The 22,762-nt window shown below is 44.0% G+C and overlaps 1 protein-coding gene across 1 annotated transcript; it reads left to right on the top strand.

The window, feature by feature from the left end:
* The first annotated feature begins 6,022 nt into the window (after window positions 1–6,022).
* On the top strand, window positions 6,023–22,468 carry LOC134871038 (wings apart-like protein homolog). The gene is given in 21 exon segments (XM_063893623.1): window positions 6,023–6,276; window positions 7,174–7,566; window positions 7,568–7,676; window positions 9,083–9,794; window positions 11,255–11,661; window positions 12,115–12,248; window positions 14,044–14,139; window positions 14,410–14,580; window positions 14,675–14,811; window positions 14,905–15,016; window positions 15,141–15,392; window positions 15,490–15,601; window positions 15,684–15,781; window positions 16,072–16,148; window positions 18,150–18,283; window positions 18,364–18,479; window positions 18,755–18,928; window positions 19,089–19,323; window positions 19,489–19,577; window positions 19,892–19,987; window positions 20,121–22,468. Coding segments are annotated over 20 exon segments (3,699 nt in total). The 5' UTR covers window positions 6,023–6,276; window positions 7,174–7,194; the 3' UTR covers window positions 20,187–22,468.
* The last annotated feature ends 294 nt before the right edge of the window (window positions 22,469–22,762 follow it).

The following is a 22,762-nucleotide window of genomic DNA, read 5'->3' as shown; positions in this document are numbered from 1 at the left end:
TGGTAACGTTAAACATTTTGTGTGACTGATGCATACTCGCTTTAGAGTTGACTAATTAATCGATATATTGTGTATATAGCTCTATAGCATTTCCCCAATGAGGCTCCCCTTTCCCGTTCTAGCGCGTGCAAACCTGCTATTGTTGATTGTTTGCTGTCTCGTTACACTTCGACTTTCCAAGAACCCACTTTACATGTTCTAAACGCACCCATATGAACACACCTCACATATAAGTTTGGTTCCCAGGTTATATCCTTTGTTTCAACAATTAATTCACAACATGTGGCTTGTGGATCGTAACTTATGTCTGTAAATTTAGTTATTTCCGTATAAAACTACTCTATTCTGCCACTCAACCAGACTGTATTTTAGAAAAAAATTAAAGACAGGAGAAAACAACATGAGGGAAGCAGAGATAAACTGTGTGTAAAGCCTGACATCTAGTGGTCAGAATCAGAATCAGAGTCAGAGTGGAATCGGAGGATGAAACCCTCTTTATTAGTCCCATACATGCACACAGCAGAGCACACACAGTGAAATGTGTCCTCTGCATTTAACCCATCCTAGTACTAGTCTGAAATCCACCACCAGCTCCTTAGCATGAAATACAGGACAAGCGTATAGAGAGGCAACAGTTGTTCAATTTCAGTAATGATCCTTATTATGTATTTATAAGAGAAAGTTCACCCATGATTCATATCCAATACAAAGACAATATTATAATGAGAGTCCTCTGTGTATCAGTATGTAGAGTCTCTACTTTAAAGAGTCCTCTCCTGCTGATGTTCAGGTGTATATCAGTATGTAGAGTCTGTACTTTAAAGAGTCCTCTCCTGCTGATGTTCAGGTGTATATCAGTATGTAGAGTCTCTACTTTAAAGAGTCCTCTCCTGCTGATGTTCAGGTGTATATCAGTATGTAGTGTCTCTACTTTAAAGAGTCCTCTCCTGCTGATGTTCAGGTGTATATCAGTATGTAGAGTCTCTACTTTAAAGAGTCCTCTCCTGCTGATGTTCAGGTGTATATCAGTATGTAGAGTCTCTACTTTAAAGAGTCCTCTCCTGCTGATGTTCAGGTGTATATCAGTATGTAGAGTCTCTACTTTAAAGAGTCCTCTCCTGCTGATGTTCAGGTGTATATCAGTATGTAGTGTCTCTACTTTAAAGAGTCCTCTCCTGCTGATGTTCAGGTGTATATCAGTATGTAGAGTCTCTACTTTAAAGAGTCCTCTCCTGCTGATGTTCAGGTGTATATCAGTATGTAGTGTCTCTACTTTAAAGAGTCCTCTCCTGCTGATGTTCAGGTGTATATCAGTATGTACTGTCTCTACTTTAAAGAGTCCTCTCCTGCTGATGTTCAGGTGTATATCAGTATGTAGTGTCTCTACTTTAAAGAGTCCTCTCCTGCTGATGTTCAGGTGTATATCAGTATGTAGAGTCTCTACTTTAAAGAGTCCTCTCCTGCTGATGTTCAGGTGTATATCAGTATGTAGAGTCTCTACTTTAAAGAGTCCTCTCCTGCTGATGTTCAGGTGTATATCAGTATGTAGAGTCTGTACTTTAAAGAGTCCTCTCCTGCTGATGTTCAGGTGTATATCAGTATGTAGAGTCTGTACTTTAAAGAGTCCTCTTGGAGAGCTAGCCAATAGCAGCGCGTGTGTTACAAAGTGATGTCACTATGTTCTGGAAGTAAACACAGGAAGCACTGCAGGAAAGGGAACACCAGAGGGAGCAGAATAGGAAGTGTGAAACCAAAAGAACATCATTTTTGTTGTCCTCTAACCACCGCGCTTACGTTACATCACATCTTTTGTGACTTTAACCCAAACTTCAAGATGTTGCTAAACCAACCCAAACCGTTTCCTGTTCATTTCGATTTAATTCACAAGCTGAAATAGACATGTGTTACCAGGCGCTGTATGAGGACACAAGACTGCTTTGTATGCAGATGATGCCCTCAAAATGTCTTTAACATCATATTTTCTGAACACACAAGCTGCCAAAAACCCCTCTCCTCTCTGAACCCTCATCTTCTTAAAAAGTAATTTAATCCGGGTGGTGGGTCGTTTGGCGTCCGTCTTTGCCAGATTTTTTATCCTGCAGCTGCTTGTCTGCCGCATGTCTCATTGTTTTTAAAGAAGCACCGACGCCAGCCATGGTGCTCGTCCTTTTATCCAAAAACTGTGTGATGCCTCTTCCCCGCAAAAACCTCTGCCAGGATCTCTGCAACCACCAACCTCTCTCTATTGAGGGGACAGTGAACCCCTCATGGCACGGCGGGGGGTTTGAGGGGTTCTGTGCCAGGCTCAGCAGTAACAGGTTTCTGAGGTTTGAAGAAGCGAGGCGCGACGCCAGCATGACCCGACTGCCCTGAAGAAACAGACAGAAACATGGACAACACAACCAGGGGATACCCCACAGATAATAAATACAGTAATAAGTATTTAGAAGTATTTATTGTTCTGAATCAAATCCTTATCTTTAAAACTCAATGAGGGAGTAATCTGAATCCAAAGACCATTTATTTAGTAAATACATTATAGCCACAAAAAATCAAAACGTTTCTGACAAACAAAGAAGTACTCAGGTCTTGTGCTTGAGTAAAGTAGAAGTACTCAGATCTTGTACTTTGGTAAAGTAGAAGTACTCAGGTCTTGTTCTTGAGTAAAGTAGAAGTACTCAGGTCTTGTACTTTAGTAGAAGTAGAAGTACTCAGATCTTGTTCTTGAGTAAAGTAGAAGTACTCAGGTCTTGTACTTGAGTAAAGTAGAAGTACTCAGGTCTTGTACTTTAGTAGAAGTAGAAGTACTCAGATCTTGTTCTTGAGTAAAGTAGAAGTACTCAGGTCTTGTACTTGAGTAAAAGTAGAAGTACTCAGGTCTTGTACTTTAGTAGAAGTAGAAGTACTCAGGTCTTGTACTTTAGTAGAAGTAGAAGTACTCAGATCTTGTACTTGAGTAAAGTAGAAGTACTCAGGTCTTGTACTTGAGTAAAGTAGAAGTACTCAGGTCTTGTTCTTGAGTAAAGTAGAAGTACTCAGGTCTTGTACTTGAGTAAAGTAGAAGTACTCAGGTCTTGTACTTGAGTAAAGTGGAAGTACTCAGGTCTTGTACTTGAGTAAAGTAGAAGTACTCAGGTCTTGTACTTGAGTAAAGTAGAAGTACTCAGATCTGGTACTTCAGTAAAGTAGAAGTACTCAGGTCTTGTACTTGAGTAAAGTAGAAGTACTCAGATCTTGTACTTGAGTAAAGTAGAAGTACTCAGGTTTTGTACTTGAGTAAAGTAGAAGTACTCAGGTCTTGTACTTGAGTAAAGTACAAGTACTCAGGTCTTGTACTTGAGTAAAGTAGAAGTACTCAGATCTTGTTCTTGAGTAAAGTAGAAGTACTCAGGTCTTGTTCTTGAGTAAAGTAGAAGTACTCAGGTCTTGTACTTTAGTAGAAGTAGAAGTACTCAGATCTTGTTCTTGAGTAAAGTAGAAGTACTCAGGTCTTGTACTTGAGTAAAAGTAGAAGTACTCAGGTCTTGTACTTTAGTAGAAGTAGAAGTACTCAGGTCTTGTACTTTAGTAGAAGTAGAAGTACTCAGATCTTGTACTTGAGTAAAGTAGAAGTACTCAGGTCTTGTACTTGAGTAAAGTAGAAGTACTCAGGTCTTGTTCTTGAGTAAAGTAGAAGTACTCAGGTCTTGTACTTGAGTAAAGTAGAAGTACTCAGGTCTTGTACTTGAGTAAAGTGGAAGTACTCAGGTCTTGTACTTGAGTAAAGTAGAAGTACTCAGGTCTTGTACTTGAGTAAAGTAGAAGTACTCAGATCTGGTACTTCAGTAAAGTAGAAGTACTCAGGTCTTGTACTTGAGTAAAGTAGAAGTACTCAGATCTTGTACTTGAGTAAAGTAGAAGTACTCAGGTTTTGTACTTGAGTAAAGTAGAAGTACTCAGGTCTTGTACTTGAGTAAAGTACAAGTACTCAGGTCTTGTACTTGAGTAAAGTAGAAGTACTCAGATCTTGTACTTGAGTAAAGTAGAAGTACTCAGATCTTGTACTTGAGTAAAGTAGAAGTACTCAGGTCTTGTACTTGAGTAAAGTACAAGTACTCAGGTCTTGTACTTGAGTAAAGTAGAAGTACTCAGATCTTGTACTTGAGTAAAGTAGAAGTACTCAGGTCTTGTACTTGAGTAAAGTAGAAGTACCAGAGTGTAGGAATACTCTGTCACAGTGAAAGTATTCTAAATGTTCCTCCAGTGAAAGTAGAAAGTACTCTCCTCTAAATGTACTTAAAGTAGTGACAGTAAAAGTAGTCATTGTCTGATTGGTCCATTTCAGAATAATATCTCTGATATGTTTTATAATGATTGATCAGTAAAGTGTTCTCAGAGCTGGTAAAGGTGCAGCTAGTTTGAATGGCTTTGTATACTGCAGGGTAGCTGCTGGATGTACTGCAGGTGAACTACAGTCTGATTTTAGGGCTGAACAGTATTAGTTTATGAAGCCTACCGTAATCAATACATCAGTTAATGACAGTCATTTCTTTTGTGATGTGTTAGTGGTTGCAGTCTGTGTCTTAATAGTGTTCTGGATTATTATACATTTGAAGCATAATGGAGGTAAGAACATATATAAATCTAACACTAATAACAACATAGGGGGCGTTCACGATCATATATGTTTATTATGTAAAACTGAGCTCTACCTTTCTAAATTTCAAAAAGTATCTCACAGAAAAGTCATTTTAAAATCATCACTTTAAACAGTAATGTGATGAGTTGTGTTTATATGTTGCATTTAATTACGGAAACATGTATGCCGAATTTTACATACTGTCTTTGAAAGCTATTATTTGTACGAGTTTAATGGGAGTATTTGAACGCAGCATTTGTTATGGCTTGACAAGTGTTAAGCCTAGAATATGACATACTAGCAGATCCGGGTATGAATTTCAAAATAAAGCTCGACAAAAACTAACTAGCCAAAAAGAAAAAAATAATGTAAATAAAAAAACCAAAAAAACGTGATTGCAGTTGTGTTCACAAGATTCTGAAGTAAATCCTTACTTTTAAAAGGTAAACTACATATGAACGCATTTAACTAGTTTTAGATACAATTCACCTGCTTTATTATAGCTATTTTTGTTGGCTGCTATCTCGGCATCTATTTTAGATTATTCAACTTCTGTAACTTAATCTGCAGTCTACTTTTACTTTCACTGCTCTTGTCTAGCTGCTATCACAATTCATACATGCTCCACTTATTTTATTTTAGAAATACTGTTACTGTATTTATTGTTGTCCACCTGGATGGGTATTGTAAATTGTACCTATGTGTGTCATTTCTATCTATACATGCTGTACATAAACACAATATACATACAATAAACAACAAGAACACAATAAAAAATATCCTGTTATTTAATATTCCATTTCAGTTGTACATTTGTATATTTCTGGTTTTTATTTTTATTTCTAATTATTTGTTTTGGTTCTTTTTGTACTTCGCTGCTGCAATGAAACATTTCCCAGTTTGGGATAAATAAAGTATTCTGATTCTGATTCTGATTCTGATAACACAACAACAGTTAGCGACACACTTGGCAGATTACATTCAGTGAGGACTGTTATTTAAGGCTGCAATGGAACCAAGCTTTCTCCAAAGCGAGCCCTTCTACATTTCAATGTCCTGTGCGCGGACGGCAGTGGGGCCAGGTCCTGACTGAGTGGGGGTGTGATGTCTCGCAGCAGTGTAGGTGATGCACGTGAGTTTGATCCGGTTTCCCATTTTTAATAATGAAAACATCCTCTGTTACAAATTAAAATCCTGAAATAAAAATATCAAATTGAAGAACAAATGTATTAGCATCAAAAATATACTTCAAATATACGTCATTAAATGATATTCATACAAAAGGATTTTTTACTAAATACAAATAACAAAAATGTAATTTATAAACTAGTTTTATAGGCAGTTTTTCTTCCGTTTGTTAAAGTTGTGCTTTTATTTTGTAAGGTCGATTCCGGTCTCGTTCTATTACGTCTCGTTAACTTGACTCTGTGTCCAATGGAAGCTTCGTCTCGCGACCCGAAGGAAACAATCGATTCTGATTTAAGCTTTAAAAATAGGAGCATTTACAATTAAACCAGAGAACTAACTGCTCATTTAACGTTTAATCTGAGTCCCTCTTCTTGTCTGTGCGTTTAAAACCCGCTGATTCACCGTTAAAAGGTTCCGGTGGGCCTTGTTTATAAACTGAGAAACAGGCCGGAGCATCTTTAGAAAACCAAGTAAGTGTTAAAACATATAGAAATATAATCACCCGTTAGTGTTGGTTCATTGTCATACAACTGTTTATGATTGTGTGTTTACATCGTGGAGCCACATTTTGTCAGTTTGTAGTTATTGTTGTTAATATATTATTGTTAGCCATTAGCTCGAAGCTAGCTGCACTCTGCTGAGTTTAATGCTAAGCTAACGGCTAGCGTCTCTAAAAACTCGAGATAATAATGTAAATAGTAGTTTTTGTGACACAAATGTCACCAGAATGTAATGTTTGTTTTCTCCTATACAGTCTGTGGTTTGGTCTTCCCTCCATCAGTTTGTTTTCATTATTTCATATCAACCCTATTTCCCCCTGCTAGCATCACAGCTGATAGCTTTAAGTTACTGTTGTTCAGTCTGTTAACAAAAAACACTTCAACATAGTTGGTGAGTAAAACCTATAGAAAAGCTTTTGTGATCCGTGAGGTCGATGCAAAATCAAAATCAGAATTCCTTACTGGTCCGACAAAGGGACAATTATCATTAGAAATTAGAAGTATAGTGCAGATAGAGTCAAGGTTAGACTTGCATATTCGATTAAAAGGTATGCACACGATATTAATAATACAAACACAATAAGTTAAACAACCATAACAGATAAGTACACCATGGTTAAAAATGAGTAGCAGTATAGTTTACAAAAAAGGACCTTATACAAATATAGAACCAGCTGGGAGTGTTGACAGATCGAAACATGATTGATTTGCATTTCACGAGTGTATATTGCACAACGTTTTATATTTACAGCAGTGTTGTTGCACATCAGGGGTTAACAGTCTGTGTGTGTGGTGCTCTACCAGGGGCCGTGATGGTTGGTTGTTTGTTTGTACTTAAATAATCCCCTTCCTGTCCTCTTGTCGTAGAGAAATGACCCAGATGCAACAATGACATCCAGATTCGGTAAAACCTACAGCCGTAAGGGGGGGGAGGGCACGTCCAAGTTTGACGAGGTCCTGTCGACCAAGAGAGGCACCCTCAGCACCAAATGGGGCGACACCACCTACAAGGCCAAGGTGGGCTCCAAGCGTGCCGGAGCGCCCAAGAATGACTCGGTCCTCGAGGTCTACAAGAGACCCCGTCCGAGCGGAGACGGTCTGGAGGATCCGTTCGGCTTCGACAGCGACGATGAGTCCAAGCCGGTGTCGTCCCGCAGCAAGTCGTCCCCCGCCAAGCCCAACGCCGCAGAGCCCCCCCAGGCGGAAAGGCCGGGGTTCTCTCTGAACATGGGGAGCATGTCCAGCCTACAGGGGGGGGCCCCACGCTCTGACGGCCTCCAAAGGGTCCTCGTGGATGGCCAACGATAGGAGCCAGCCCCGGGTGTTGGAGGACACGGCGCGCTTCTTCAACAGCAGCAGTGCGAGCACAGGTAACAGACCTCTAACCCTGGCTGCATCTGGGTTGTGCTGTGTTAATCTATTAATTAATCGATAAAAGGAAGTTATAATAGATGCCTATTAAGTAACATGTCTATACAAGGGGTAACTTCTGGTGGGTATCCATAAAAACGATGCGAGAGGTCAAGGGTCGCCCAAAACGAAGCTTCACTCTGCAAAGTTATTTAGCCTCATTCCTGAAAACACATCCTTCTGGAAGTGTGTAAATCGACCAAATAGAAGGAGGTGAAAGACAAAGACTGTTGATGGGAACGCTGTTGACAGAAAGGGGGAAACGCCCTCTGCTAGTCTTCAAATATTATGTTCTTTTGTGAGTTCTTATTTCTTAAAGTTAGGTCGCACATTGCCCCACTTCGTAGCTTTACTCGAGCTTTTCAACACCCAGGGTCCCCGCGGATCCTTAAACAGTCTTAAAAGTCATTACATTTGTAAACGCACGGCTCCTTCACGCATCACATATTCTTTGATGTTATGCTCTGAAGCAATTTCCTGTCTCTGCTCTGAGTAACAAGTGTAATATTCATACGCTTGTTATCTGTGGAGGGCAGAAGTGTGTGTGTGTGTGTGTGTGTGTGTGTGTGTGTGTGTGTGTGTGTGTGTGTGTGTGTGTGTGTGTGTGTGTGTGTGTGTGTGTGTGTGTGTGTGTGTGTGTGTGTTATCCTGGCATGTAGGTCCAGACCATTTTAGCAGCCAGTTTTGTAACCGCTGAAGCTTGGTAACAAATTCAGCTGTGTGTGTATGACCTGTTTTCCGTGTGTAACGGTGCTTTATGAAGTGGTGCAATCGTTATGCACACACTCGTCTGTGAAGTTAACCACAAACAAATGGTGTGCTCAGAGCTGATAGTATCCTGTAGGTTGTTACAAGCTACTGTTCAATTTGAATAAATGAAGCTGGTTTAGAAATGGAGGGACATTTGGAAAAGGATGTTGGCTTGAAAACTATAGAAAGATGGTAGCTTTCACGATCAATGTGTTGGAGTGCTATCCAATAGGAGCGCGAGTGTTCAATAGGGATGTCAATATGTTCTGGAAGTAAACAAAGGAGTGTCTGTAAAGCGGCAATGTTTAAAGACATCAAGAAGACTGTCGAGGATAATATATTTTACCCAGAGGGGGAGTTCCCCTCCGATATTCTCCAAATACAACAGGGTGTTTTCACTTGTGTTGCCTGTTGTATCTTGCCGTCATCTTTCTGAGTGAGGATCCGGTCGTGGTGTCCTTGGCTAGCAGAAGAAATGTGTTTTTGTTTTTACTTCCCAGAGGACATGTGTGTATAGAACAGAAAACAGGAAAGGGAAAACCCCAGAAACTAGAACGGAGCTTCTTTAAATAAACATTTTCAATGTTTGACGGATCTGTTTCTGTTTCCCCTGTAGGAAATCCTCAGACCTCCTCATCTTTAGAACCTCAGCACAGCTACTCGTGGTACCTGAACGCCTCGGAGAGCGACAAAAAGCCGCTGCTGCAGACCACCACCCTGAAGACGGGGCCCAAGGCCGAATCCTCGTATGACGCCTGGGACGACATCATGGGCCTCCGCCCGCCGTCGCCCAGCAGCCAAGAGCCTCGCAACCCAGCCCCGACGCTCTCCTGGGCCACGGCGGGGGTCGTTTCCCGGCACCAGAAGCCCCCATCTCCCCCGCGGAGCCCCAGCCTGAGCGAGGACTTTGGGGGCGACTTGGACTTCCTCATGGAGACAACGGACTCCTCCCAGACATCCTCCTCCCAGACGTCCTCCTCTTCCTCGCTGCTCAGAAACTCAAACTGTCGGACGTACAGAAGGCCCAACAAGGCCTCGGGGAAAACTTCGGACACTGTCTCCGGAACGGATCCACCCAAATCTGAAGTAGGAGGTAATAAGACGACAGTAGGGGGCGGGGGAAGAGGGAGGGGAAGGACCAGGGACTTCACGGTGCTTCACCCCTCCTCCGTGTCCATGTGTAACGTCACCATCCAGGATCGAGGGGTGGAGGAGTTCAGTCCGGACGCTGCGCCCTCCAGCGGGTGCAGCAGCGCCGGGTCGGGGAGCACTGCGGACCTGGGGGAGTCGGGGTGGCAACGGAAGAAGACGGAGCTACAAAACACAAGGTAAAGATGGACACACACAACCGCTTTATGGATCCCGTTTCCTTCTGTGAAAGGAGATGTTGAAATGTAAGAGTACCTTTATAACTGGACTGCACTTTTTTAAGTAGGAAGTTAAGAAACTTCTCCTTCTTCTGAAAGTGTTTCAGTGTCACCAAAATATGAAATATGCATGCAAAAAAATCTAAAATCAAGTACAAACCTGGAAGAGTATTTCCATACGATGAAATGGTAAAAAATAACTCAAGTAAAGAGCTGTAACCACCTGCTAGAAAATATATACGACAATAAATGGAATCAGAATTAACAGCCTTACGTGGATTTGGTGAAACCATGACATGATTGTAGATGAATTCAGATTTCATACCCCTCTGAGAGAAGGAATCCAAATGATGGCCCCTGGCTATTTAGATTTCTTGCTGTGTGATTTCAAAACCTGTCTCCATTAATGTTCTGGAGGCTTTTGCTGAGAAATGTTAGTAAAGCAACACAGGTTTGGTATCAAGGAGAGTTTGGACGCTGCTCACAATGTGAAGTTCAAGGTAAAAGCAGAGTTTCATTGAATGTCTTTTCCCCCAAGGATAATTAATACACGGTTATTTATTTCAGGTGAAAAGGAGTGAGACTCTCTCCAACCCGTCACAGAAATGTTAACACATTTTCATTTAAATTTGCTTTCATCTGCTGTAATTACCAGATTAGTTTCCTCAACAAGGAAGAGTTTCATGCAAATGTTAATTAAAACATTTGGATCAGGTCTCACTAAGAGATCCAACCTGAGCTCAGAGGATCATTTTATAAATCAATTCGTATATCCATCTTGGTGCAGCTGTAGTGCCTTCATAGCCCAACATTAGCCTCCTTTAGCTTAGCGGTGGAGACGTGAAGTCATGTGACCGTGCTGTAGTGCCTTCATAGCCCAACATTAGCCTCCTTTAGCTTAGCGGTGGAGACGTGAAGTCATGTGACCGTGCTGTAGTTCCTTTATAGCCCAACGTTAGCCTCCTTTAGCTTAGCGGTGGAGACGTGAAGTCATGTGACCGTGCTGTAGTTCCTTTATAGCCCAACATTAGCCTCCTTTAGCTTAGCGGTGGAGAGGTGAAGTCATGTGACCGTGCTGTAGTTCCTTTATAGCCCAACATTAGCCTCCTTTAGCTTAGCGATGGTGACGTGAAGTCATGTGACCGTGCTGTAGTTCCTTTATAGCCTAACGTTAGTTTTTTACTTCAGAAATCATAAAGAGGTGTTAATATCTGGAGATGAACTTGCTGAACTAAACGTGTCAGTCATAAATGTTTGTTTCACACACAGATTTTTTCCTGACAAAATCCAAAATCACATAGAGAAATCCCATTGGACCAGGGAGATGCTGCCTTCAACTCGGAAATACCACGTCCCTTTAGCACTCGATTTCTTTGGCTTTGTCTTTTCCCTGAGTTGTTAATGTTTTCCATCCCCTGTAGGTTCAAACCAACCCAGATAAAGACAAAGAAAGACAGTAAACTGGAGCATTTCGGTTTCGAAGACGAAGAACCCCACCAGGAGGAGAACAACGCCGAAAACAGCGACGGCCGATCCAGCTACAAGATCCAGTACTTCGGCTTTGACGACATGAGCAACAGCGACGGAGAAGACGAGGACGACAGTGGAGCCAAAGCGAGGAGGAGGGCAAAGAAGGCGGCCGCGGCCAAGAGAGCCCCGATGGAGCTGATGGAGCCGATGGAGGAAATGCCGACGGAAGAACCTCCGGATCCTTTCGAGGCTCTGGAGAGGTTGGAGGCCCTCGAGAGGACGGAGAGACTCGAGAGGCTGGACAGACCGAGCAAGGAGACCAAGAAGAACGCTGAGAAGGAGAGCAGGATACGAGCAGGTTAAAAAAGAAACTCTTTAAGGGATTCGACAACAAAACCAAAACTAAAGGGGATTTCCACACTTAACTTTGGAATCAGTGCAATATATGTGAATCATCATCATGTGAAAAAGATGTGCATACCCTATACACCATGTTCACACACACACACACACACACACACACACACACACACACACACACACACACACACACACACACACACACACACACACACACACACACACACAGTCCTTTTAGACACTTGTTAGCAACCTTTGTTTTAAATCCACCAGTGGGGTATTCACTGACGTAGTTTATGTCGTAGAATACAAATCTCTTCAGCTCGTGTAAACCCCAGTCCGTATTTCAGGCTGACAACCAAAAACACCTCACACAGAGAAATGTAGATTCCCCTCTCATATGTGTGTGTGTGTGTGTGTGTGTGTGTGTGTGTGTTTTTTTTGTCTGCAGAGGTCCCGGAATTCTCCGAGGACAGCCTCAGGGTGTTGGCCCGGGCTCCTCGGCCCCCCCGCAGGCCTCCTACAGGCAAATCAACTGAGAAGAACCCGGACTCCTTCAGGAGGATCTTCAGCGCACACAAGAAGGTCAGACACACACACACACACACACACACACACACACACACACACACACACACACACACACACACACACACACACACACACACACACACACACTCTTAGGGGTCACACTGAGGCTCACACTGCCTGCATTTCATTTTGACATCCTCAGAGGCTTTCAGATGTCCTGGTGTTAGTATTTGGGCCGGTGACGTGTTTGAAACCTCGTTATCCTTCAGAAAGAGATCTGCATGCACCTCTACCTACACACAGCATGACTCAGCACTTAATGTGTGTGTGTGGGCAGAGAGAGGAGGTTTGCTCTGGTTTTTCCTGGATGGATTTCATAAGAGCCCGGCGTCTTTTTATAGCACAGATCAATGTCATAATTGCAGAAATGCTTCTTGTGTAAACTGTTCCTACTGTGTTTCCTCCTGCTGGTTGTTCTCTGCTCCTGCAGTCCAAGCCTTTTCCAGCAGACGCAACACTTTGATCATGAGAATCCAGTGTTTGTAACAAGCTCTCTGCGTCACCACCGGGCTAATGTCGCCGGGGAAAGTGATTGTAGCTGTGATTAGCTCAACTCATTCCTGAATTTAAATTGGGTTCTAGATGGGGATCAGGATGAGCTACACTTGAATAATCTAAAGGTGTTTTTATAATATATATATTGAATTTACAAACCCACATACCCAACAATCCGTCGCTGTGTTTGCCGTGCATAACTTTAGGTGAAACGGTATCGGAGTAAAAGGAAGAGGCATTCATCAAAACTTGTGGAACATTTCACCCAGACACAGGGGGGGTTCTGCAGCAACACTCAGACGCTGTTCCATCCATTTATCCACGTAGCTCAACTGCTAGCTTTCAGCAGACTGAAATGCGTGCTCAGAGTAAATGAGGATAGTAGGGGTAGAAAAACATCCAGGCCGTTTGAAGACAAACAGGGAGGAAAAGAAAGCGTCTAAAGAAGGGATTTTGATGAGAGTTTTTAGGAGAGTCCAAAAGCTGTGACTGTGACCAATGGGAAGTCAGTTTGTTGTCTCACCCCGTGTGTTTTTGGGTTAAATCTCGCCCACCTTCTTCTTTTCCTGCCATCATATCTCCCATGGTGCTTAGCGGCAGTCGGTGGGGGGGGGGGTCCGTCTGTGTCATTCACTTTCCTGCAGGAGGCTTTTTAATTCACTTTCACTGTGTTGACGTTCCAGCGCTGAGAAGCTCATCCCCAAACTCCTCTTTTGTCTCTGCTGATTAAGCCTGTGGTGCACACACACACACACACACACACACACACACACACACACACACACACACACACACACACACACACACACACACACACACACACACACACACACACACACATGTTGCCTTCCCTTCTTTTGTCTCTCATCCTGGCCACCCTGGCAACCACCAGCCACAGGTTTGGCAAAGATATAGAAAGAGGACAGGAGGTGTGTGTGTGTGTGTGTGTGTGTGTGTGTGTGTGTGTGTGTGTGTGTGTGTGTGTGTGTGTGTGTGTGTGTGTGTGTGTGTGTGTGTGTGTGTGTGTGTGTGTGTGTGTGTGTGTGTGTGTGTGTGTGTGTGTGTGTGTGTGTGTGTGTGTGTGTGTGTGTGTGTGTGTGTAAAATATGCATTCAGTTAGACTCTTTTGTTTTTCTCTTTTACCCCATTTCAGTTTTCTTCCCCCAAGTATGCTCCTGTTATTCTTCACAGGTTCATAAATGAAGATAAATACTGTGCGCTGTCTGAAACAGCATCTTTCTTTGAACCTTTGTGTTTTTGTGTGTGTGTGTGTGTGTGTGTGTGTGTGTTGCAGTCGCCCACTAAAGCTGTGTATAACGCCCGGCACTGGGCGGTGGAGAGTGAAGAGGAGGCTCCGCAGACCTTCGTCTCTCGATCGCAGACGGCTCCTGTGAGTTCACCGGATTAACTGAAAATAGATATTAAATAAAGAATAATTAAACGAGTTTAAAATTTAATTATTCTTTACTTTTGTTATTCATAGATATTTTGTTCCTTCACCTTAAAACCTGTTTTACTTTTACTGTGAACTCATTCAATTAAAAGTGAAAATGAAGACATTCCTCTTCCTCCCTCTTCTTCCTCTTCCTTCTTCCTCTTCCTCCCTCTTCATCTTCTTCCTCTTCATCTTCTTCCTCTTGCTTTTCCTCTTCTTCTCCAGGCCCCAGGCTCAGCAGGAGGATCCAGTAAGGAGTTGTCGGATGCTAAGAAGGACGAGGGCCTCTTTAAAGCCCCGCCCCCTCCTCCCAAGGTCACCAAGTGTGTGACCCTCCCCACGGACCTCTACCAGGACACCGTCACTGCACTCAAGTGCCGCAAAGAGCACAAAGAGGTTCACAGATACTCCTCCTCTCTCTTAGCTCACTTTGTCTGCATTAAAGGAACATTTAAGAGTATCCTCTCTGACCCCTCCCGTGTGTCTGCAGCTGTACACCGTGGTGCAGCACGTGAAGCACTTCAACGACGTGGTGGAGTTCGGGGAGAACCAGGAGTTCACCGACGACTTTGAGTACCTGGCGACGGGTCTGAAGAGCGGACAGCCGCTCAACACCCGCTGCCTCAGGTGATCACACGCTGCTGCTGAGGCTTACTCTGTCATCATCTCCACTCTGTGCTGATGTGTGTGTGTGTGTGTGTGTGTGTGTTGCTCCCGCAGTGTGATCAGCCTGGCGACGCGCTGTGCCATGCCCAGCTTCAGGATGCACCTGAGGGCCAGAGGGAAGGTGGCTCAGGTCTTCAAAACGCTCAACGACGCCCCCCAGCACTCGGTGAGGATCAGACAGACACACACAGATCCTTCCCCCCCGTCTGCAGCTAGACCTCTGAACCTTTACCACGGTCTGAGAGTCCGCACATTTCCTTTAAAGTTCCGAATCTATCATTTAAAATCAGAACCTGGCCCTGTGCACGGCCACCCTGATGTACATCCTGAGTCGGGACCGTCTGAACATGGACCTGGACCGGTCCTGTCTGGACCTCATGATCCGGCTGCTGGAGATGGACCACGATCAGGGGCCCGGCGCCGGCACCGGGACCGACCCCGACGCTCAGTTCAGTGCCAGAGAGATCGCCAAGATGAAGGAGAAGATCCGGAAGCTGTGCGACACCGTGCACAACAAGCACCTGGACCTTCAGAACATCACGGTACAGACCCACAATGCACTGAAGCACCACCATGACTGTAATGTGTGGAACATCACAGACTGAGGAGTTTGCTTTTGTCCCTCCTCTCTCCCTGTAGACGGGTCACTTAGCGATGGAGACGTTGCTCTCGCTGACCTCGAAGCGAGCGGGGGACTGGTTCAAAGAGGAACTCCGGCTACTGGGAGGACTGGACCACATCGTGGATAAAGGTATTACAGATATTTGTATTGATGATAACGGCTAACATGATGCATGTGGTTTCTCACCCTGTTGTTATTCCTCCCTCTGCAGTGGGGGAGTGTGTGGAGAACTTGAACCAGGAGGAAGAGAAGGAGAAGATGGTGTCGTCTCTGTGGGGGGCGGAGCGCTGCTTACGGGTGTTAGAGAGCGTGAGTACGACAGGAAATAAAGTTTCAAACCAAACCACAGGAACATTTTCCTGGAATCACTGATTAAACTAGGAGAGAAAACACAGGTCAGAGCAGAGCAAGTGAAGAGGTCATGATAGAAGGTGAGTCGTATCAATGATAAGACTAATTACTCAAATGTAGCAATTTAGACGTATTGATTTGAAAAGTGTGAACCCTGTGATGTTAGAAGCTTTCAGGTGAAATGGGTGTGTCTTTTCTTAACGTGTGTGTGTGTGTGTGTGTGTGTGTGTGTGTGTGTGTTCATGCAGGTGACAGTCCACAACCCAGAGAACCAGAGCTACCTGATCGCCTACAAAGACTCATCCCTCATCATATCCTCTGCAAAGTGAGACACACACACACACACACACACACACACACACACACACACACACACACACACACACACACACACACACACACACACACAATAAACAGTGACTTGTCCTCCGCCACAGAAAGATATTCCCTGACAACAGACTACTTTAAATATATGAAAAACGTAATGTGTGCATATAGATTTCTGCAGCTGTACTGTGTCCATACAAGTGTGTGTGTTGTGTGTGACTGAGTATGCCTGGTGCTTATTGTGTGTATTAATCTCATTATCAGGGTTTTGTTGTTTGATTTCCTGCTGTCAGTCACAGCGCTGACCTCTGACTCCTTCTTTCCTCCGTGCCCTCCAGTGTTTCTGACACTTGACAGGGTTTTAAGCCCCGCCCACTTTCCGGTGTAACTCCTGCATCAGAGCGAAGCAGAAAATAATAGTGTCTTCAGGTCTTAAAGCTGCTGAGTCATATATTGCACCTCCAACAACAAATAGATCCAGAGCTCCGGTTCCTTTACTTCCTCTCCAGAAAAAAGGAGAGTAAAGAAAGGATCAGAAATCTCAGTCTCAGTGTCAGCCTGCTGCCTGCCACTCGTCCCCCGAGACCCACCGGACATCCATCCCCTATTTATTCTCCGTAAGCTGTCTCTGCCGTCTGACCAGACATCTGACCCCATCTCCATATCTCTGGACTCAGTAAACCCTTTCTGACCCACAGAGAGATTGTTCTCTGGCTTCACTTTACACCTACTTTTATAAAAAACGGACCAGTGGCTTTACTGTCGTCCTGCAGAAAGATTTAGGCTAAAACATGACTCCCTACTTTGAGAGTAATAACTTAATTTAGCTGCTCTTGTTTTCTACTGAAAAGGATTTCTGAAATATAGATATCGGCGTCACAAACACAGAGTCAGAGAAATGACCGGAGCCTCACCCCCGAACAAAGAGAGGCTGTTTCAGTCTGAAGTTCAGCTGCACGTTAACTCGATTAACCCTGAAACACACACACACACACACACACACACTCACACACTCACACACACACACACACTCACACACTCACACACTCACTCTCTCGTTTGGAATTGACTGCAGCTCTTCTTCCTCTCTTTGGTTTTCCTCCTTTTTTTTTGCTGTCCTTATTGTTTCAACCCAAATTCACCCTGAGTGTTTCAGCTGTCTGCAGAGCTAATTCAATCATAAGACACACACACACACACACACACACACACACACACACACACACACACACACACACACACACACACACACACACACACACACACACACACAGGTCCTTTTTATTATTGACTCCAACCAGGAGCGGGAACCAGTCTTGACGTCTCAATAATATCTTGAAGTGTAATTCTTTTTTATTGCAGCGTTATTAAAATGTGTCTCTCCTTTATTTATTTCCTCTCATACTTTACCTCGGTTTATTTAGATACTCGTATTTCCTTCCTCTGTCTTCCGTCCTCTCTCTGGTTTCTGTTCTCTCTCATTAGATCTAATTCAGTTATTTCCATCGGGCGGCTGACCTGTGTGTGTGTGTGTGTGAGTGTGTGTGTGAATGCCGCTTTGTTGTGTGAGATCCAGATGCGGCAGCTGGCAGTGGGTCCAGTGTGTTTGTGTTGGTGATGAACCAGTAACCAGGGTTAACCCACTGTTTCTAAATAAGTCTACATGTTTTGAGACTGATGGAGAAGGAGTTGTTCTAAATGAATTAATATGAGTTCATATTCATACTTTGTTTTACAAGTATCCGTCTGCTGAATCCACAGTCCCATCCAGAGTTAAATCATATAATAAATAACAGATAAACAACAACAACAACAACAACAACAACAAGGATTCTGATATATTTATATATCTTTTAATTTAATATTCAGGAATGTAGCAGAATAATAAAAGTCATAATACAGTAAACAGTGTTAAAAATACCGACATTAACCTTTAACCCCCTAACAACTCATATTAATAATCATAATTAATGCTGAGTGTTTTCCTGCTGTGTGTCAGGGTGCTGCGGAGGTGTGAGGCGATGATCCAGCGCTACAGCAGAGAGCTGAACTCAGACGGCGCTGTGGGGAAGGCTGTGGAGGATTGTATGAGAGCCATCATCGGAGTCCTGCTCCACCTCACTCACGACAACGGTGAGTGCGCAGACACACACTTAAAATGCACACACTTTATTAGTGTGTGTTAACCCATGAGTGTGTGTTTGTGTGTGCAGAGTGGGGCAGCACGAAGACCGGAGAGCAGGAGGATTTAATCCTGACGGCGCTGAACTGTGTCCTCAAAGTACCCCAGTATCTTCCTCAGGAGCAGAGGTTCGACATCAGAGTGCTGGTGAGGAACACACACTCACACACACACACACACACACACACACACACACACACACACACACACACACACACACACACACACACACACAATTTTTAGGGTGTTTACTCCAAAATGCTGGCTCTAATTCTGGAAGTTGTGCTGAAATGTCCTTGAACTTCCCACGGCCTCCTTGTTTGAAAGGTGGAAATACAGATTAAAGTCCTGGTAGAGAGGGAGCAGCAGGTCCTGTGATGTGTAGTGAAATATGTGTGTGTGTGTGTGTATGATGCGTTCAGGGTCTGGGCCTGCTGACCAACCTGGTGGAGTACAGTGCGAGGAACAAGCACTTCCTGATGGAGATGGAGTTGGAGGGGGGTCAGGGTCCCTGCGAAACCACCGTCCTGATCAACCCGCCGCTCCAGGAAATAGCCAGCACCGAGCCGCTCAGCGCCATCGCAGCGCTGGTGCAGGTACGCACCTCCAGCTCCTTCAGATTAAATGTCTGATACATACAGGGAACTCTGCATGATCGGTTATTGCTGACATTTAAAGACATTTTCACCCCTGGTTTATGTCATGATACTGAAACGTCCAGTGGCTGCTCGCATTTATCTCTGACCTCCTCCTCAGCTCTTCCTCCAAAGGGAGCGAGCCGCCATCAAGGCCGAGGCGCAGACCGACGACCTGATCAAGGAGGCACCGAAGCCCCCGCCGGATAAGAGCGGCCAGTGGCAGGAGACGGGAGGCGAGATCCAGTGGGTTTCCAACGACAATGCCAACGAAGTGTCCAGCGAGAAGCAGCAGGAGGAGGAGAAGAAGAAGAAGGAGAAGGACGAGGAAGACCACGAGCTGGACCTCAACAAAGGTAACGCCGGCTTGCATCATGGGACATTTCTGCAAAAACTCTTAATAGTAATCATCGCACCTTAAAGGAAAAGTAACTAATAGATTAAGACTACAACTCCCATGATCCTTCACTGCGTCTCCAGCACACTCCAGCTGTAGTCATAATCTGTCCTCTTCCTCTCAGCTCTGCAGCATGCAGGGAAGCACATGGAGGACAGCATCGTGGCCTCGTACACAGCACTGCTGCTGGGCTGCCTGTGTCAGGGGAGCCCGGTAAGACACACACACACACACACACACACACACACACACACACACACACACACAGACAGACCCTCTCTCACAGACAGACCCTCTGTCTCACACACACACACAGACAGACCCTCTCTCACAGACAGACACACACACGCGTGCACACACACACACACAGACACACACACACACAGACAGACCCTCTCACAGACAGACACTCTCACACACACAGACAGACCCTCTCTCACACACACACACACACACACACACACGGTCATAATTAAGTGTGAAGCTGTGTTGTTTGACTTGGTGTTCATGATGTCTCCCCCCTTCAGGTGAATGTAACTACTGTGAGAGACAACCTCCCTAAAGGAGATTTCTCCATCATGACAGAAATGCTGAAAAAGTTCCTCAACTTCATGAACCTCACTGTGAGTCCCAGCTGTGTGTGTGTGGTGTGTGGTGTGTGGTGTGTGGTGTGTGGTGTGTGTGTGTGGTGTGTGGTGTGTGTGTGTGGTGTGTGTGTGTGTAAGTGTAAATAACGACGTCTTCTTCTCTCTGCAGTGTGACGTCGGCACCACAGGACAGAAGTCCATCTCTCGGGTCATTGACTACCTGGAGCACTGCTAGAGAGAAGCCTGACACACACGCATCTCACACACACACACACACACACACACACACACACACACCATCATCACCCAGATTTAGTTGTTGCTCACACACAGATCTTCCTCTGTGTTGTGACCTGTTAAAGGTGGCATAAAATGAATTTAAATTAACGAGACACCCCCCCCTCCCTCCTCCCTGTGATCCGATTATTATTTGAAGTTGTATTTTATAAGATACAACTCGTGTGTTTCAAGCGTTCTAATTGAAAATGTGACGAGACGGCATTTAATAAAATGTAAATTAGAATAGGGTTCGTTTTTCTAATAAAGATCACATTTCGAAGCTTGAATTTCAAAGTTTGTCCCGTTAACTTCTAGAAAGAGTCTCAAAGACCGACGTCTTAGACGCTACAAACTTCCGACTTCAAAATGAGACAAAGAATATCAGCTTTGAGGCTTTTCCAAGAAACGTGTATTTTCTTAAATAGTAATTACGGCGTCGTCTTCGTTTATTGTATATTTTACAGAACAAGTTTTTGCGGACAATTGATTTTATTTATTACTTTTTTTGTGTTGCTCCGTTTCTCTGAACCCCCCCTCCATCGATCGTGCCAGATTAAAGTGGAGCGTTCATTTTCTCCACCCTGTTATCAAAGCCTCTGCAAAACAACTGGAGTGGTTCAGAAACAAACTGACCGCACGAACCGCTCCTCTCCTCCTCTCCCTCCTCTCCTCTTCTTCCTCCTCCTGCTCCTCCTCCTCTCCTTCCTCCTTCTTCCTCCTCCTCCTCCTCCTCCTCCTCCTCGCTGGAGGCAGGTAAATCATGTATTGATCCTCTCTGACCCTCTGCAGTAGTTGAGGTGATGTTTGTGTAGAAGCTCTAGAGAACTAACCGTTAGAGCTTCTTCTTCTTCTTCTTCCCCCCCCCCGTCTGCCTCCCGTCTGCCTCTGACTTTAAATCTGTTTTCCCAGCATGCACCACAGCACAATGACCCTCCAGGTGGTGCAAACTTTCTCTCCAAAGAATCGATCGCCCTCTCGTTCCTCATCAAAGCTCCGCGTCTCCAACCTTCAGTTCCTTTCAATCACAGGAGAAGGAGCGTTTGATTTCTACACAAAGGAGGCTCAGACGCCCCGGCCCGGGAGGTGAAGAGAGGCCGAGACACTCCACCTGCGGAGAGGCTTTCAAACACAACGCGTTTACACTTTAATTTCCTTTCTTTTGGCTTGTGTTTTGGCCAGAAATACTTCAGTTCTGGCTGAAAAATCCCAGAGATTGACCCTCTGATCCGGCTTTCATTCCAAGACACCACAAATGTATCAAATGAAACTTATAACGAGGAATTTCGATCCGTTTGATCTTTGTTGTTCGACGGTTCCAACAGATAAATCACTCGTCAGATATCTCGCCTCACACGATCAGAGATTAGTTTTCTGTCTTCCTTTTCTCTCGTTCTTCAATTCTGGCTGAAACATCACAGCGTTTGTAAATCCTCTGATCTCCTTGAGACTCCTGTGGACGTTTCCAACCGGTAAATTATTTTCAAATTGACATGATTTAAATAATGGAGACTACAAATGATGTGGCGTCCTATTTGAGAACACATTTTTTGGAACTTAAGTTGAAGGATTTCGATGATTCACAGCAAAACAAACTCTAATGTCCCCCAAAAAGTCTCAGGACGTTTTTTAGTTTGTATTTTCTTTTACAATTTAAATTCCATGTGTTTTTTATTGTGATTTTCACCTTTCGTCCAATTAAAGACTATTTATTTGTTGTTGTTTTTTAAAGATCCAGGATGGGGTTAAGTGTCTTTAAACTGCAAAAACAAAATGGATTCAGTTACTTTTTCTACTTAAAAAAACAAGAAAAAAGTCTCATCCCGTTAATTTGCATTCATCCGTTACACACACACACACACACACACACACACACAGTTCGACCCTCACACTCCTTCTTTTAAGAGCTTTATTCCCACGTCTGGAGAACGAATGGAAGACTTGTTGTAAATAGTTGCTGTACATAGATTTGCTCGTGTAGGAGCAGAGGATGCTGGGTAATGTCGGGGGTGGGAGTGGGCTGGGGGGGGGGGTTAACTTTAAATTTAGTCCGTTAGACTCTCTCTCTCTCTCTCTCTACTTTTCTGGATCCGACTCTATTTTTCATTTTCTAAAGCCTCTCCTCCGCGGTGTCGTTGTCCGGACGGAGAGCAGAGACTTGATCTTTGTACCAGTTTGCAGACGGATGTCTTTGGTTACCTGTACATAATTTTAAAATAATAAAAGTTGATACTTTCAGTACCTCCTGCTCCGCGTCTCCTTTCTCTCTGACCTCTCACATTATTAGAAAGATGTGTATGACTCCTTTTGATTATAAGCTCAGTAACAGATGTGTAACTGTTAGAATGCACCGTTATTTCTGTGTTTTCGGCTTCAGTTGATCATCATTTCTCAGAGTGTGTCCCTTTCATCTGTACCTTCTTTCAGGTCTTAAAATATCTCCAATAATGATTTTAAAAAACTGTTGCTAAATTATATTTCTCTCACCTCCAATTTCTGTTCGCTATCATCTTCTGGTTTGGAAAAATGTGTGTC

Source organism: Eleginops maclovinus, chromosome 10 (assembly GCF_036324505.1).
Source record: "Eleginops maclovinus isolate JMC-PN-2008 ecotype Puerto Natales chromosome 10, JC_Emac_rtc_rv5, whole genome shotgun sequence".
Lineage (NCBI taxonomy): Eukaryota > Metazoa > Chordata > Actinopteri > Perciformes > Eleginopidae > Eleginops > Eleginops maclovinus.
This window is presented reverse-complemented; position numbering and strand designations above follow the sequence as displayed.